The following is a 15,424-nucleotide window of genomic DNA, read 5'->3' as shown; positions in this document are numbered from 1 at the left end:
TATTTTGTATAAAAGAGTTCACAGTATTAAAACAGAGCTCCGATCAACAACAAAGAAAAGCTTCATGACTCCACTAATGGCATTTTCATCACCACCAACAATAAATTCCATACTTTTAACTGTGATTTACAAGCATTTATAAAGCAGTGTAAGGTTGCTGATGTGCCACAAAATGTAAGTGTTTTATATCTTCTTTACAGAAAATCAAGAAAATAAAAGTTTTTTTAAAAAAAGTTTAAAAAACACAATGTGTATGCATGAAAAAAGACTAACAAATTTCAAGTAAAACAACCAGAAGTCTTCAGCATGCAGCATGCAGTCAGAGACTCAGCCTAATTCATCGTCAAAAGTTATTTCTTGTATTTAGAAACCAGCTGGTTGACTGATATTGTGTTGTCCTTCACTTGAGCTCTGATCTCAGGGTTGTGTTTGAAGGCAAACACCAGCGCTCTAACAGTACGTCTGTATGAGCTGCTAACCAGCCGGGAGCTCTGGTGAAACACTTCTCTTTCAATGTTGTCTATTAGACCAGAATCCTCCTGTGGGTCAGATAATCAAAAAAAAAAAAAAGAAGATAAGCAAACAGATATATATAAAAAAAAAAAGACGTCAACCAGCACACCGTCATTTTTTTGGTAAGGACCACCACGGGGAGAAAAGCAAGTTTTTACATTTTTCTTTTACAGCTGTGAAACGTATATACATTAAATTAAAGCATTAAAAAAACAGAGCTGTGTGCTGCAGGGATCATATATGCTGAATATAAAGTAGTCCTGACTGATTTGGTTAAGATCTTTAAACATGTACATCGCATGACATGTTTTCTGATAAGGGATGAAACATTTAACTGCAAGAAGCTACAATTTGTGGGAGCTTGACGTGATTTTATCTGATGCCAGAGAAAAATAAAGACATGGTTTTTATACATTCATACAATTCATCTTTATCCATCAATTTATGTTCCCAAGATATTACTTTTTTCCCTTACATCGGACTTACAGGAGACACTCTCTCACCTTGACCTCCAGAGCTTCAGACATGAGTCGTCTCGCGTTGGTCCTGAGTCCTTCAGACTGTTTGTCGGAGCGCACTTCAATAGCCGGCTTATTGGAATTCTCCTCAATGAACGTCCTCCAGTCAGTGTAAACCTTTGCTGCCATTGAACTCACCTCTGGGTCCAGGTGCTTTCGCATTTTGTTTACAGTGTGACCTTAGAGGAAGAGGTTTTCATAATGTGTTGACCTAATTTGTGTAATTTGAATTTGACAAAGAGCCTGGTATGTATGCGGTAAGCACAATTTTGACAGCTGTTTGTTCATTTTTGTTCTACTGCTGCTGTAACAATGAAGTGAAGGTCAACTCGGGACTTGCAGAATATTCAACCTATGACCTGTTTTTTTTATTAGCTTAAATGGACTTAGTTGTTCTACAGTCTGCGGCACATCCTGAGCAGAAAGATAATAAAATGCAAATGCTTTCCACGCCATGAGGGCATTGTGTGAGTAGTTTACACAAAGATCTGCAGCAAGCATGTTGTAAAATAACATTTCAGCATGAGGTTTTTCCTCAGTCTACCTATTTTTGTGGACTTGAGCACCTCTCTGGATGGGATCTTCTTGCTCAGCTCTGTGAGGGCAGTCAGCAGGTTGTCCTTGTTCTGATCTGGAAGCTCCAACATCGACTTGTAGCGCATGATATCCTCAATCACAACCACCCTCTGTAAAAATAACACACACACACACACAAGGGCAGTGAATGGTTGAGTACATCTGTCACACTGGATCATTGACTTTGGCTCATGGTTCACATGTAGGACTGTTAGCTCACCCGTAAAGATTCAATTGTAGTTTGTTTGTAAACCTTTTCGTTGCTCTTGGATTTTGTAGGTGTCCCTCCTTTGGGAAGCTTCACTACAAACTTGTCCATCTTCAAACACAAAGCAGCAAGCTACCGAGTTGTGATTAAACAATTCACTTTTGTTCATTAAGCGAGAATTAGTCGCTGATAAATAAGTCAGAATTGAGGGTCCAACGACAACTAGTGCTAACTGCAATTAGCCTTTAGCTACCAATTAGCCTATAGCTACCAATTAGCCTTTAGCTACCAAGATAGCGTCACCTAGCTAACTCTAACCTCCGTTTGAAATTCAGTATATTAAACTCATCACTGGCTTGGTTCAACTCATTCACCCCTAATCCGTTCATGAATGGTTGTCTTTATAAATGCAGCTGTGTTAAATCTGTTTGGCAAAGCTAGCTGGACTAGCACGGTAGCAACTAATGACGCCTTCAGGTGCTGTCAGAAATAATACAAAAAATGTGGACCCGACCCAAAAGGAGATACTACAGTCAGTGGGAGATACAGTTGAAACCAGAAGTTTACATACACTGTATAAAAAGACACATAACCTTTTTTTTTTCTCACTCTGTTACACCAGTTCTGTCGGGAGGAATGGGATAAAATTCCAGCAAACTATTGTGAGAAGCTTGTGGAAGGGTACCCAAAATGTTTGACCCAAGTCATACAGTTTAAAGGCAATGCTGCCAAATACTAAGGGAATGTATGTAAACTTCTGACTTTGGAGAAAGTAATAATACATTCTCTAATAAATTCTCTCTTTCATTATTCTGGCATTTAGCAAATAGAAATAATGTTGGTAATCCTAACTGACCTAAAACGTTTAGTCTGATTTAATGTCAGGCAGTGAGAAAAAAAAAGGTTATGTGTCTTTTTATACAGTGTATGTAAACTTCTGGTTTCAACTGTACACATGGGCACACACGGTACAAAATTCAATAATTAAACAATCATATAGATAAATACAGTAAAATGAATAGATAATAATAATCTGCCAAATGAATGAATGCCCAATTATTATGATGCATTGCCATTATTCTCATTCTCAAAATGAAACACATGATTTATTTGAGGTATTTTTATATGCTTTTGTTCAGTCTTATCTCCAATTTTTTCCTTAAATACTGTCTTCAATTTCAACATGTGACAATATCTCATCTCGAATCCTTATCCATCTGCCAGACAGATGCTTTGGCCTCTTTGCAGGCTCTACAACTGCTATTGAATTTAGCTGAATATCTCCTGTTTACTCCAGTGCAGTTCTTAATGAGTGAAATCCTATTTTATATCTGTATTTAAGAGACGAACGGAGAGCAAAACTAGTGTTCTTCAGGTTTTTGCTTTGATTATGGAATAAAATAATATACAAGCAATATACTCGTGCAACTATACACAAAGCTAAGGAAAAAAGACACAGAACGAAAAATATAATGAGAATTAAACAACCATATAGACTAATATCAAACACAATGTAACACAAATAAGGTTGTATGCTAAGATGAAATAAAGGAGTTGCCCTAAAAGTGTACATAACTTAATTGCATAGGGGTCTAGCCTGCTCAAAGTCATGGCAACGAGAAACTTTCGTTCAAACGATCAAAAATAAGTTATTTTCTCACGGTTTGTTGTTTGATTATCTAGGAAATTTAGAAGTTTGCGAGGAGCATTTAAACGCAACAAAACATTCAGGAACTGTCTCGCGTGAAGAGTCGAATTCCCGCGATATTACAAGCCGATTAAGGAGGAGGAAGAACAGCGTGTTTGTTTGTTTAGGTTTTCGCAGGCAAAATGGGGACTCTTCACTGCTTTGTTTGTGTCTCGGGACTGTTCGCCCTGCTCGTGTGCACTTCGGCGTCCTCAGACGTTTTCGACAGCGTCCTGGGAAACACGGCATCCTGTCACAAGTCATGCGAAATGACATACAGTTTGCACACGTACCCGCGGGTGAGTGCTCATCTCGATGAGGAAAGTAATGTCTGCTAGCGTCAGCGAAGCTACAGCGGGCCTGTTTAGCGTGACTTCACTTTGTTACGACGCGTTGTGTTTAAATTGACATCGTGTGTGGAGGAGAGTGAACTATTTGGCGTTACGTAAAAGTTGAAAGTGCGTCATGTTCCCACACACACACACGCGCGCACGGTTGTTTCTCGATGCATTCAACTGGTTTGTTTTGCAGGAGGAGGAACTCTATGCCTGTCAGAGAGGCTGCCGTCTGTTCTCCATTTGTCAGTTTGTTCGTGACAGCGAAGACCTGAATCAGACCAAATCCGAGTGTGAATCAAGTAAGTCATTCCCTGAACCTTTGACCTGTTAAATAGCTTTTAATCACCTACATTAAATCTGTCATGCATGCATATGATCAGCTCCATGGTTAAACTCCCAGCTCCATAATAAGTGCATCCAAACGCACCTCTCTTGTCTGTTGTCTTTAATCCTATTTTACCATCTGTTACCTCCCCACTACCATAAAACTTCCCACAGCCTGTCGTGAAGCCTACACCCAGTCTGATGAGCAGTATGCATGTAACCTGGGCTGTCAGAATCAGCTTCCCTTTGCTGAGCAACGGCACGAGCAGGTACAAGTATGTAACAATCACTCAGTGGTCTGTATGCAAAATAAAAAAATCTCAGCTAAGGACGGTGTGCTCAGCGTTGTTTGTTTTTCTTCAGCTGGAGGCCATGATGCCCAGGATCCACCTGCTGTACCCCCTGACTCTGGTCAGAGGGCTTTGGGAGGATGTCATGAGTCAGGCTCACAGCTTCATCACCTCCACGTGGACGTTCTACCTCCAGGCTGACGATGGCAAAGTTGTCATTTTCCAGGTATGGTCTGATCTATTCTAACATTCTTTATGCGGACGTCGCTGTTGCTGTGCAGATGTAAAGAAGAACACTGTTAAACACCCCCCCCCCACCCGGTTCTGCCTTCTGTTTAACAGACTGAGCCACAAGTGCAGATTTTCTCCCAGTTTGAAGTGGAAAATGACGTTAAAGATGAGCCACAGAGGAGCTGTAAGCCTGACACTCACTTCTAAAAGTCCATATAAAAGATGTGATATTCTCTCTCTGCTTTTATTGTTTTCAAGAAATCTTACCAAAAAAAAAGCCAACAACAAATGTATCCCCACAAATATTTAAAATATGGTTAATCAGCCTCACCTGAAAGACATTCAGAATGTCTTGTAGTTTACGTGACAAATGACATGAATGAAATAGTAAGTAAATGGTGAAAAAGGGCTTGAGAGTTTAAACCCTGGCTTCTGTCTCACCTGTGTACAACTCACTAATAACATGAAGTGGGTGTGAAAATCAGATTGTGGATTTCACAAAGCACTGAAAGACAAGCAAACACATCGTTGGCCTTTCCATGAAATGTGTCGACGATAAGAAAAATACAGAATAATGCCAGCGTTATCCTTCAAAATCTACATTCTAGGCTGTTTTTAATACATTCTACACTTGTACATACACAGTGGAAATACACATACTAGTGGTGTGTGCATGTTAAGTGATTTTTGTGTCTAATTTTCAAGTTCCCGGGTTGAGCAGGCCAATTTACAAAGAATACCATCGCACTTTAATCCAGGAGAGGGACAGAGATATGACTGGGGACCGCAGCTACGATGATGAATACAACCTCTTTAGCTGTCTTTCAAGGTTGGTTAGCTCACATTTATCTACATTGTCAAGGAGATTAAATTGTTTAACTTGCTCAGCAGAGTATGACATTAACAACATGAAGGATCGAATCCCAATGGAGCCACGTAGGCTTAATATTTGTTCTTCTCTCCGCAGGAACCCGTGGCTACCAGGGTGGATCCTAACCACAACACTCATCCTGTCTGTGCTGGTCCTGATCTGGATCTGCTGTGCCACCGTCGCAACTGCCGTAGACCAGTATGTACCTGCTGAGGTATGTTTTTATTCATTTATTTATCTCAAGACAGATTCCTGGCACTTAGAAGCTCAGTCTACACATTTAAATATTTGTTACGTGTGATTTCAGGGTGCTGCATTTTTTTAATGGGTAATTGCTTGTACAGTATGTGACCCCAAGAAGTTGAAAGACTAGTTCAAAGTTTTGGGATTCACTCTCTTACTTGGAGTTGGATGAGAACATATTTGTGTAAGGCTGGAGACCGTGGGGAAGCAGCTAGCTTGGCTCTGTCCACAGGTGACAAAATCCATCTGCTAGCACCTCTGAAGCTCAATAAACACTTGTTTGTTTAATCTGTACAATCTGTCACTGCTGATTGCCTAGCAACTGTCTGCAAGGCTAACCGGCTGCTGAATGAAGCTTCATATTTACTGTACAAATGTGAATGTAGCATTTATCTTCTCATCCAACTTAGTAGCAAAGAGGCGTATTTCCCAAAATGTCAAATTTTTCTTTTAAGTATCCCACACTTGAAGGTGCTGAAGCTAAAGGCGTCAACTATAAAGCCATAATGTGAAACAGACTGTTGGAAATGCAGAGCATACTGCTTTTTGTCCTTTCAACATTTAACAGCCAAAACAATTGTTGTTGTTTTTCCCCTTTCAGAAATTGAGCATTTACGGTGACAGCGAGTACATAAAGGAACAGAAACTGACTCCGTATCCGTCGTCCTCTCTGCTGATCATCACCTCCAAAGGGCCAGAGGAAGAGGCCGGGCCACTCCCTTCTAAAGTGAACCTGGGCCAGTCCGACATCTAGAAGCCAAAGCTGTAGCAAAGAAGGAGAATGCTCCTTTATGCATACTGTTTAGTTTATTTTTAGCCCCTGGCACAAGACCTGTGCTTCTTGTGGTCTAAACAAGAGTAAATACTTTCAGAACATTTTGTATTACCGACATAATGTCTCGTCTCCCTTTGAAGCTTTTAAGATTGGAGTGATGAAAAAGGCTTTTTTTTCTGTATATTGGTATGATTGAGGCATTACAGCGTAGTGATGGCAAGTGAAATGGGTTTGGAGATTTTTCTTAATATTGATGTGTGCATTAACTGGAGATTGGTGTGCTTCTTTTATTGAATATTGTTCAAATGAACTATTTGTGACTTGAAGTGATACAGGTTTCACCCAAATCCCTCAACTTTTGGTAAAATAGATTGTGCTAATATTGCAGACTCTCCCCGTTTATTCTCATGTTTTTACTGCAGTGATTTCCAGATATTAAATTTTACGATAAAATCAGTAGTGATGGTACTTACAGTAGGTCTTTCCCGCTTCACTGTCGTCTGTTCTTGTTATGTTGGATCAGAATTAAATACAATGGAGTGACGTGGGTGTGACTCTTTGAATTATTTTATTCAGTAGCTAACTTGGGGTATATCGTCAAATTTAAATGTAGTCATTTAGTGTTTGGTTTTTTTTTTTTTGTTCCTGTCAGCAGCAAATTGTTTATGCAGTACTGCAGAGAGTGGCACTATTTTCCTGTGTGATGACACTCCAGAGTCTGCACTGGGGTAGTGAGCCATTTGAAGGCTTGCAAATGCAGTGATACACCATCGCATGACTTGTTTACCACCATTTACTGGAGTTTGAGTCTGATGTTGGAATCTAAAAATCCCCAGCTACCTTGTTTGAGCATGATGTGCCCATTTTTCACTTTCCAGGCAGCCTACTCAGCCAATTTCCTAGCTGGTAATTGTTTTGGTGTGATAACCTCAGATCTGGAATTTGGTTAATGAAGTATGTGATCACTTAAATGATTGTGAGGACATTTCGGAAGCAGCAATTACACTGTAGACAAAATGTGTAATTCCTGGGTGAATTAACCTGCTAGTTGGGCTAAGGGCAAAAGCTAGACCCCCTATTAACCCCCTTTTCCTCCCACTCTGTACATAGTGTAATTTTTTTCTGTATTGAAATACTACCTAGCCTCCATGTTTGCTTTGTGGTAATTTGATTTAGAGGGGCATGGAAATGGTTTTGCACATCAAAGTCTGTTTACAGGTATTGGAGCACTACTGCACATGAGTTTAAAAAAAAAAAAGTACAAGGCCTTCTGTGGCTTTAAAGTGAGGAAGTTAATGTCTGGAAAAAAAACATCTTAAAACTGCTTGAGGCTAGAAGGCTGAGGCCACAGTAGAAAAAACTTGCAAAACACACCTAGAGAGTGTGTGAAATAAAGATATTTCTGGTTCTGCTGCATTACTTTTGCTGACTTATAAAAACTGTCCACCGTGTGTGACAATTTTCTAGGATTGCAATGCTAAATTGGTGCAGTACTACTTCAACAAAGTCATTTAGAAATTTGCAACACAGTGAACACAAACCTTGCACAGGAACCCTCTTGAAAACAGGGCCTCAATATTCCCTTTAGGTCCATATCTGTTGATGTGCTTCAGTGCTGAATGTTCTCAGTTAAATTAGCATAAAACCAGTGCACAAACTGTAAGCATGGAGCTCTTGGGGCTCCGAGACAGTTGTCTACTTCCAATTTGGTTTGACGAGCACACAAACCAGCTAACTTGTGTTTCTAAATAGCAAATGACAAGCATGGAAGTGGACACATACAAAAACACTAAACTTTATTTATAAAAATACATAAACAACAGCGCCTGTATCCACAGAAAAAGTGGTACCTGAAAACGGACTCATGTTGCTGTTCTGTCCGTTGAATGCATACGTCAGTAGCTGTTCAACAGGTCAAGGTCCTCTGCGGTCAGAGTCGGTGAGGATAAACGTTTTGTTGGAGGGTCCTGATGTGAACTGTCACACCTTTCTGCTTGACGCTGCCTTTTTTTGATATTGTGCCGGGAAGGCTTCTCTTGGTGATTTCTTGTGGAAGGAGTCTGTCTCTCTGGGGCGTGATTGGCTGCTGCAGGTCTGTAGAAGTGCAGTCTCTCTCTCTTGGCCTCTTCCTGGCTCTCACATACCACAGGTGCCGCATTCAGTGCTTCTCTGACAAACTTCTGCCTGCCAACTAAAGAACAAAAACCCTTTCATGAATATCTTATGTTGAGCCTGACTTCCAATAATAGGCGATTACAATGTGAACTGAATATGACGTGAACTTACAAAAGCGTAGTGCTGATGTTCTGGATTCGTCAATTTTCTTCTGTTTAGGCATTTGTGAGCTATTTGTTTCCCACTGGTGTATGACCTGAAAATGAGACAATACGTTTGTATATGTGATGTCAAACTGCGCTACATCTGCAACATTTAGCCTATGGTTTAATTTAAATTATTTACCTGCTCTGCCCAACCTTCTGTTTTACATGTCAAGTGATCAAAGGTGTCCAGTGGTTCCTCTGAATAAATGAGCCCCAGCAGGTTCCATATGGTCGTCTTCAGTCCTGTGCCAAGCTGTAGGTATAAATGACGTGTCAGGATCACAATAAGCCACAGCCACGTGCTGCACACAACCATTATTGTCATACCCTGAAACTGGTCCCGGATGCATCAAGTTTTTCAAGTTTGGGAAGACACGTGAGGTATCTGAGGGCCCTCTCTGATACTGGATTATCTGTAGAAGAAGTAGAATCATATGATGGATGTCAACTTCCTCATTCTCTAAATGTGGAAGTAGTGGTATTGGCACTGCCACTACAAGATAAAAGCAGATAGTATTTTGGTAACTAACAGGAAACATCAAGGAACTGCAGACAGTCCAGTCCCTTCTTCATCATCCGAATAGGTGCAGTCAATCTTTGTAGGCCGACATCTGACAGACTGTTGCCACCGATGAAAAGCTGAATCAGGCTGCTGAAGAAGAAAGGAGGAAGCATTGGTGACACTTTTCTGTAAATTCTCCACAACTTTGTATTTTGGGACTGTTACCTTGCTAATGAGCTGGACGTTAGATGCAGGAAAATCTCGTGATCGTCACCCAGTCTGCAGCCAAACAGATCCAGAGACTTCAAACTATGAAAAGTTTTTATTTCATCCATCCTCTCGTGCAAGAGTGGAAATCTGCAGGAATAAAAATGGATAAGAAATGTTGCTGCATCTGCCAAAAAAACTTGGAGGCTGGTGATATATTAGCACTATACCTTACCTATTTCTTAGACAAAGGGATCCAAGCACCATCCCCCCATATGCATCACTGAATAACTGCAGGGCTTTTGCAGAAATGTCTGCGTTTAAAAATATGCGATTCTCCTCGACTGCTGCGAAAAGTCTGTCTCCTATTTGTTCAGGGAAACCCACCAGGGAGTCCACATGGTGAATGTTGTCAGCTACGAATGACAGGGTGATGTCAAAGAGAGACTTTGTGGTGTATCTCAGACTTCCCTCTGCATTGTAGGTGAAAATGAAGTGCTCTTTTCTCAGCACAAACGGGTTTGTCCTTCTGCATGATGACACCGGCTTTGGCTGAGCCAGGACGATATCACTGACACGACGGAGGCTGCCCCTCTCTCGGACATAAATGGTGCTATTGTCCATACTGAAGTCACGCTTATTCTTTTTTCCTGGCAGGTTTAGTCAGCTAGCTGCCCGAGCACCTGAAGCATTACAAAACCTCAAGGTGGCTCGCTAGCTAGCTAATCTCTGGTCGTTGGCTGAACTAAAACCAAGACCAACAGAAGCCCTACGCCTTATGTCGGACCCTTTAACTATCTGTTTTCGTTTCCCGTCATATTCCGCATATTACACCATGTTATTTGGTACTTGCGTGTTTGTTTCTAACAGGTATTAAGAGTTCCTTGTTGCAGCCTGTAAAACAACTCAACACAGTTGAGGTCTTTTGCTTGTTAACTTCAAAATAAAAGTCCACTAGTAACAGAAACTCACTCCGATATTCCTAAATTAAAAATAAATGGCACCAATATCAATTGAATAAACGTATAAAAACGTGATGTGTAATATACAACGACACGGTCAATGAAATGTGAGATTTAAAAAAAGGTCAAACCCTTACTTTGAAAAAGTTGAGTAACAGGAAGAGGTCTTGTTTACATCGCTAGTATTTCCTGTTACACGGAAGGCTAATTCAGCCGAAAGAGCTGACATGATTTTTATCGGTTTTGGAAGATAATTTGGTATGTATGCAATGTTTAAAGAAAATTATGGCTTGAGTCTTATGATACAGTCGAGGTTCTTGCTATTTTCTGCTCGTCTTAAGGTCACGTGAGACATTTACATGCTAATCGGCTGTTGATGAGCTGTCAAGTGATGACTTGGCGGCTAACTGAAGCTAACTTTTCTATTTTGCTTGATTGATGCTAGTTTACAACATTTGAAACCAGCATGTGGGGAAGTAAAATGATCGGCATGTAAGCTAAAAAAAAAAAAAAGGCTGTGTTTCTTCTCTTCGCAGTCGTTAGCGGAACATTAACTTGACGACAAGTTTCTGAGAGTCGAAGCTCATAACTTGAGAGTGAATCCGTGTAAATGGCGTCGTCGACAAATGACCCGTTTCAGTTTAAGGGTGAGTGTCCTCCACAGTGAAATATAGAATCAGGATGCTTCACAGCGGACTGTAACGTTACTTTCTCTTGCTGCAACGTGATGCATCGATAGCAAGAATACACAACTCAGTTACATAAACCTTCAGAGCCTTTGATTCACATGTTCATTTATCCATTTCATGAAATTAGAATTTGAAGAAGCTGGCAATCTGTTGGAAGTCAACAAAGATGCAGTCACCATAAGCATTGAAGATGGAGACATCAAGCCTGAGAAGCAGAGAAAAGCTGCTGGTTTCACTCCTGATGGTGATGATGAGGACCCACTTGTCAGCGATGACAAAGCAGAGGTGTGGACAAGACTAATAACTGCTGTTAATTCATGTGTGGATTTTCGTATAATGTGAAATGTAGTTGCATCAAATATTAATTTCTATTCATTTTTTTCCCCATTGAAGCTTCTGTCTGGGCAAAAGAAAAACGTCCCCTTCTGGACATTTGAATATTATCAGAGATTCTTTGACATCGAGACCCATCACGTAATACATTTACAGCTTATTTGAATGACTTTTAACCACAGTTTGTCCTGAGTGCTTTGGATCAAATGCAGCTTTGATTAGCTCACATAATTTAATGGTTATTAACATTTCTTTTAGGTGAAGGAGAGAATCATTGGATCAGTGATGCCATGGCCCGGAAAGAACTTTATTCATGTCCACCTTCGGAGAAATCCTGATCTTTATGGTAAGCAAACAGTTCAACATTCATTTCCTAAATTTGAGATTGTCAGACAATTCTTGGTTCGGCAAATCTTTTTCCTTAGTGTGGCTTAATTTTTGTAATGAATGTTGTTTAGTGAAACTAAATGAGCACACAGACTGAAGTTCTAATGCTTGACGTTTGTGCTTTCAGGCCCTTTCTGGATTTGTACCACTCTTGTGTTCGCCATTGCCATCAGTGGAAACATATCCAACTTTCTGGTGCACTCTGGCAAACCAAACTATAAATATACGCCAGAGTTTCGAAAAGGTAAGTGCTGTTATTCTTTGGTGTATAGGGCTCAAATATTCAGGTTGAATGCAAGAGGAAAGTGTTTTTTTTTTCTGAATTTGCTGTGTTTTCCAGTGACCATAGCTGCAACAGCAATTTTCAGCTATGCTTGGTTCGTGCCGCTTTCCCTCTGGGGTTTCCTGTTATGGAGAAACAACAAGATCGTGAACTTGGTGTCATACTCTTTTATGGAAATCGTCTGCGTGTATGGATATTCCCTCGTCATTTACATTCCAGCAGTGGTGAGACCTGAATTTTTTATCTGGGAGTAACAGGTGTAACAGTTTATAACATTCACTGTTATCACTTTGATTCGAAATGATTACACTAATGTAGTAAATGATGCTTTTATGAGTAGAAGTTTCAGCTGTGATTAATTAAACTTTTTGTGGTCTAATGACTGCTTATGGCAGAAAGGTGGTGTGTGTGGGATTGACTCAGAATAAACTACAGTTGCCAAGTTCATGATAATGAAGGATCATGTCACCTCAGTGTGTCTCAGTGATGTTTTTAATAGTTTTTTGACAACAAGAAGCTCTATGGGACAGAGGAATAAGATATATTGTTGGATTTGGTCTTTTTCTATGATTTGTTGACAGTAAGAAAAATATGACCTGCCTTATCTTCAACAGTCAAGTGAATAAAATATCATATTTGGCACCATTTAATGCTATTGAGACCTGTTTTAAAGTGGCCTCTCAGCTCAGCTGCATATACTGTGCAACAAAACACAAAAACAATGCTGTACTTTTCCATGCAAGTTGACTCTTGGTAGTTGATGAATACGTTGTTTCCCTGTATTGTGAATTCATTTAGGGGACTGATTGTGTCTTGTAACAGTTCTCATAAAATGATAGACACGTTTCCCACGTCAGGTTCTGTGGATTCTTCCTTATGAATGGCTGAAGTGGTGCTCCATCGTGGTGGCACTCTGCCTCTCCGGCTCGGTCCTGGTGACGACTTTCTGGCCTGCGGTCAGGGATGACCACCCCAAAGTCATGATAACAGTCATGTCGGCCATTGTAGCGCTCAACATTCTGCTTGCTGTCTGTTGCGAGGTAATTTTGCTCTTTATAATTATGATGCAGCTTTTACATAACTGTTTGGATTCATTACAAATGCGAGAGACCTGGAAAATAAATCTGCTTGGGGAAATACGATACAACATTCATTGACTTGCTTTGGCAAACTGCATCTTCACTAATCCAACCGATTCAAGCTGCCCGTCCATCGTGGTGTAGATAACAATAATGACTGACTCTATATCGTTTGTCCTCAATGATCTCAGTAGCATGGCCAAGCCTTGACCCAACTTGTCTATGTCAATCACATACATACAGTACGCTACACTATATGGACATTTTTGTGTTTCTCTCCTAGTTTGTTTCTGGGACTTGACTGATAGTGTCAAGTTAAGTCCCTCCGGGTAGACTGGCATCATTGGAAACTGTGACCGCATTTGCTAACTGGTGTGAGAACGGGCTGTTAGTGCTCTTCTTAATGTGAATACAGTCAGGTCCACGGAGGTATCATGTGTCTGGTCACATTCGTGTAATTAGTCTACAAAGTAAGCCTGTGTCTGAAGGCTGAGCAAGATGAATGGCTTGCAGGAATGCTGTATTCTCTCCAGTAACACTGAACATTTGCTGCACACTTAGACACAGACGCGCCGGCTTTTGATCTTGATCGATTAGTAGTTTCTCTCAGTACTATAACTGCTTCTTTGCTGGGTTGTTTTACCCTCTTTTCCTTATTTGTTTTTGTTTTTTCTAGGCCTATTTCTTCAGCACACCAGAACCAATGCGACCGAGCGCTAAGTCTGCTGCAACACAGGCGGTCAAGGCTCCGTCTTCGACATGAAAGCCTTTTGTAGGTCAAGGTAAACAATAGTGACACAGAAGCTTTTTGAAATATGATCCAATTTTACAAATACACTAATAACCTGATACATGTAGGTAATATTCTTAAACTTTGTACTTTCCCAGGGCCCTTTTTATATTTACATTCGATTGTATTGAGAATCATGACCTCCTACATTGTTGGCCTACTTTAGTGGCTTTGGCTCAAGCGTGCGTGTGTTTTTTTTGACCTGCTACAGCACATCATCTGACACCGGACTTCCTCTACATGATTTCTCCTTCCCAAAGCAAGTGTTATTCTTCTATAAATTGCAGGTTCTCCTGTTGCCTTATTAGAGAGAATCAGGTTGCTGTGGTGATGAAGTCATGGGTCGTCTGGATTTCACCTGCTCTCAGACATTCGGGCTGAAGACCTTAAAACCCAGTGTGTGTATGCTTGGTTCAACCAAGTGACCTCTGAAAATGAACACTGGTACGAAGTATGTTATTTCTAATGGGATGGGTTCTAAAAAGTTAAATGGGGTATGATGTTACAAAGCACAGAAGATCCCTTTTAGTATGGTAGTTTTCCGCTCTATAGTTCTTCTGTTGTAATATTCAGATAACCAGTCTATGCAGTAATGTTGGTTGCATCAAAGGTATTTGTATATGCATTTTTCATATTCCATTAATGGGAACTGGCTGGTATACTTTGTGTAAAGGAATTTCTGTATAAATCGCACAACAATTATAGGTGTTGGTAATATATTCAAGGGTTGAACTTCATAGGTACAAATGGAGTTACTGTGTTTCCATCCAACTGATATGACTTTAAGTGCCCTGAACTAACACCAAAGACCTATTTTAAATGTCCAAGAGATTTCCAACTTGTATATCTATTTTTTTTCTATTAATTTGTCTTATTGTCACTAACTGCATTTGATAATATGTATGAAATGTATTATGTCCATTCTCATTGAGTGTTTTATGGGGGGGGGGATAAGACATGGTCTTTGTGGGACCCACCAATATTAATATCATCATTGTTATGACAATGATTCATTTACAGTCAGTGTGGTTGTCAGTCAATCTGTTGTCAAGCACAAATTAAACTCTGTGAACAGATTCTTTGCACAATGCTTTTACCTACATTAAAGACATACTTTTTTGCAAATACGTGTATTTGCTTTTCTTGGCATAAGTTCCTGAAATCAGACTGACATGCAATGTGTTCATTACATAGACTGTATATAAGAAGTGGACGTTGGCTTCACTTTTCAGACCCAGAAGTTACATCCACTTCTTTTATACAGTCTTTGATTAATTAGAAAACTGTAGAGGTGCTA

At 40.2% G+C, this 15,424-nt stretch overlaps 4 protein-coding genes across 10 annotated transcripts; 2 read left to right on the top strand and 2 right to left on the bottom strand.

Annotated features, from left to right (window-relative positions):
• Positions 1 to 16: 16 nt before the first annotated feature.
• On the bottom strand, positions 17 to 2,252 carry tceanc2 (transcription elongation factor A (SII) N-terminal and central domain containing 2). Its single transcript, XM_070845228.1, has 4 exons — positions 1,828 to 2,252; positions 1,576 to 1,717; positions 1,017 to 1,210; positions 17 to 539 (listed from the first exon to the last, which is right to left on the bottom strand). Exons 1-4 carry the CDS (start codon positions 1,924 to 1,926, stop codon positions 351 to 353), a joined length of 624 nt encoding a protein of 207 aa, XP_070701329.1. The 5' UTR covers positions 1,927 to 2,252; the 3' UTR covers positions 17 to 350.
• Positions 2,253 to 3,589: 1,337 nt separating this feature from the next.
• tmem59 (transmembrane protein 59) lies at positions 3,590 to 7,117 on the top strand. 2 transcript variants are annotated; one of them, XM_070844807.1, is made up of 8 exons: positions 3,590 to 3,801; positions 4,034 to 4,139; positions 4,339 to 4,433; positions 4,528 to 4,680; positions 4,797 to 4,869; positions 5,391 to 5,514; positions 5,653 to 5,770; positions 6,401 to 7,117. In XM_070844807.1, the coding sequence occupies exons 1-8, from the start codon at positions 3,646 to 3,648 to the stop codon at positions 6,551 to 6,553; spliced, it is 978 nt and encodes a 325-aa protein (XP_070700908.1). In that variant the 5' UTR covers positions 3,590 to 3,645; the 3' UTR covers positions 6,554 to 7,117. The 2 variants fall into 2 exon arrangements, with proteins under 2 accessions (XP_070700908.1, XP_070700906.1); XM_070844805.1 differs by having other exon boundaries at positions 4,339 to 4,439.
• A 1,284-nt stretch (positions 7,118 to 8,401) lies between these two features.
• On the bottom strand, positions 8,402 to 10,513 carry lrrc42 (leucine rich repeat containing 42). Of its 2 annotated transcripts, none has more exons than XM_070845430.1 (7): positions 9,840 to 10,513; positions 9,623 to 9,754; positions 9,426 to 9,547; positions 9,223 to 9,308; positions 9,035 to 9,148; positions 8,861 to 8,945; positions 8,402 to 8,765 (listed from the first exon to the last, which is right to left on the bottom strand). In XM_070845430.1, exons 1-7 carry the CDS (start codon positions 10,226 to 10,228, stop codon positions 8,470 to 8,472), a joined length of 1,224 nt encoding a protein of 407 aa, XP_070701531.1. In that variant the 5' UTR covers positions 10,229 to 10,513; the 3' UTR covers positions 8,402 to 8,469. The 2 variants fall into 2 exon arrangements, with proteins under 2 accessions (XP_070701531.1, XP_070701532.1); XM_070845431.1 differs by having other exon boundaries at positions 9,426 to 9,544.
• A 260-nt stretch (positions 10,514 to 10,773) lies between these two features.
• yipf1 (Yip1 domain family, member 1) lies at positions 10,774 to 15,246 on the top strand. Of its 5 annotated transcripts, none has more exons than XM_070844950.1 (10): positions 10,774 to 10,824; positions 11,103 to 11,213; positions 11,383 to 11,540; positions 11,649 to 11,729; positions 11,847 to 11,934; positions 12,103 to 12,219; positions 12,316 to 12,482; positions 13,116 to 13,298; positions 14,014 to 14,109; positions 14,415 to 15,246. In XM_070844950.1, the coding sequence occupies exons 2-9, from the start codon at positions 11,177 to 11,179 to the stop codon at positions 14,098 to 14,100; spliced, it is 918 nt and encodes a 305-aa protein (XP_070701051.1). In that variant the 5' UTR covers positions 10,774 to 10,824; positions 11,103 to 11,176; the 3' UTR covers positions 14,101 to 14,109; positions 14,415 to 15,246. The 5 variants fall into 5 exon arrangements, with proteins under 5 accessions (XP_070701051.1, XP_070701050.1, XP_070701049.1 ...); XM_070844949.1 differs by having other exon boundaries at positions 14,014 to 14,119; XM_070844948.1 differs by having other exon boundaries at positions 14,014 to 14,119; positions 14,339 to 15,246.
• The last annotated feature ends 178 nt before the right edge of the window (positions 15,247 to 15,424 follow it).

This window comes from Pempheris klunzingeri, chromosome 15, assembly GCF_042242105.1.
Source record: "Pempheris klunzingeri isolate RE-2024b chromosome 15, fPemKlu1.hap1, whole genome shotgun sequence".
Taxonomy (NCBI): Eukaryota; Metazoa; Chordata; class Actinopteri; order Acropomatiformes; family Pempheridae; genus Pempheris; species Pempheris klunzingeri.
The sequence above is the reverse complement of the archived record's forward strand: the minus strand, read 5'-3'. Positions and strand labels throughout refer to the sequence as shown.

Coding starts and splice junctions, on each gene's coding strand:
- tceanc2 (XM_070845228.1), bottom strand. CDS start 1,926: ATGGACAAGTTTGTAGTGAAGCTTCCCAAAGGAGGGACACCTACAAAA. Junction 1,211..1,575: donor GCTCAAGTCCACAAAAATAG/GTAGACTGAGGA, acceptor TCTTCCTCTAAG/GTCACACTGTAAACAAAATG. Junction 540..1,016: donor CTGAAGCTCTGGAGGTCAAG/GTGAGAGAGTGT, acceptor TCTGACCCACAG/GAGGATTCTGGTCTAATAGA.
- tmem59 (XM_070844805.1), top strand. CDS start 3,646: ATGGGGACTCTTCACTGCTTTGTTTGTGTCTCGGGACTGTTCGCCCTG. Junction 4,140..4,338: donor CAAATCCGAGTGTGAATCAA/GTAAGTCATTCC, acceptor AACTTCCCACAG/CCTGTCGTGAAGCCTACACC. Junction 5,771..6,400: donor ACCAGTATGTACCTGCTGAG/GTATGTTTTTAT, acceptor TTCCCCTTTCAG/AAATTGAGCATTTACGGTGA.
- lrrc42 (XM_070845430.1), bottom strand. CDS start 10,228: ATGGACAATAGCACCATTTATGTCCGAGAGAGGGGCAGCCTCCGTCGT. Junction 9,755..9,839: donor TCCCTTTGTCTAAGAAATAG/GTAAGGTATAGT, acceptor TTATTCCTGCAG/ATTTCCACTCTTGCACGAGA. Junction 9,149..9,222: donor CATCCGGGACCAGTTTCAGG/GTATGACAATAA, acceptor TTATACCTACAG/CTTGGCACAGGACTGAAGAC.
- yipf1 (XM_070844950.1), top strand. CDS start 11,177: ATGGCGTCGTCGACAAATGACCCGTTTCAGTTTAAGG. Junction 11,214..11,382: donor TGACCCGTTTCAGTTTAAGG/GTGAGTGTCCTC, acceptor TCATGAAATTAG/AATTTGAAGAAGCTGGCAAT. Junction 11,730..11,846: donor TTGACATCGAGACCCATCAC/GTAATACATTTA, acceptor CATTTCTTTTAG/GTGAAGGAGAGAATCATTGG.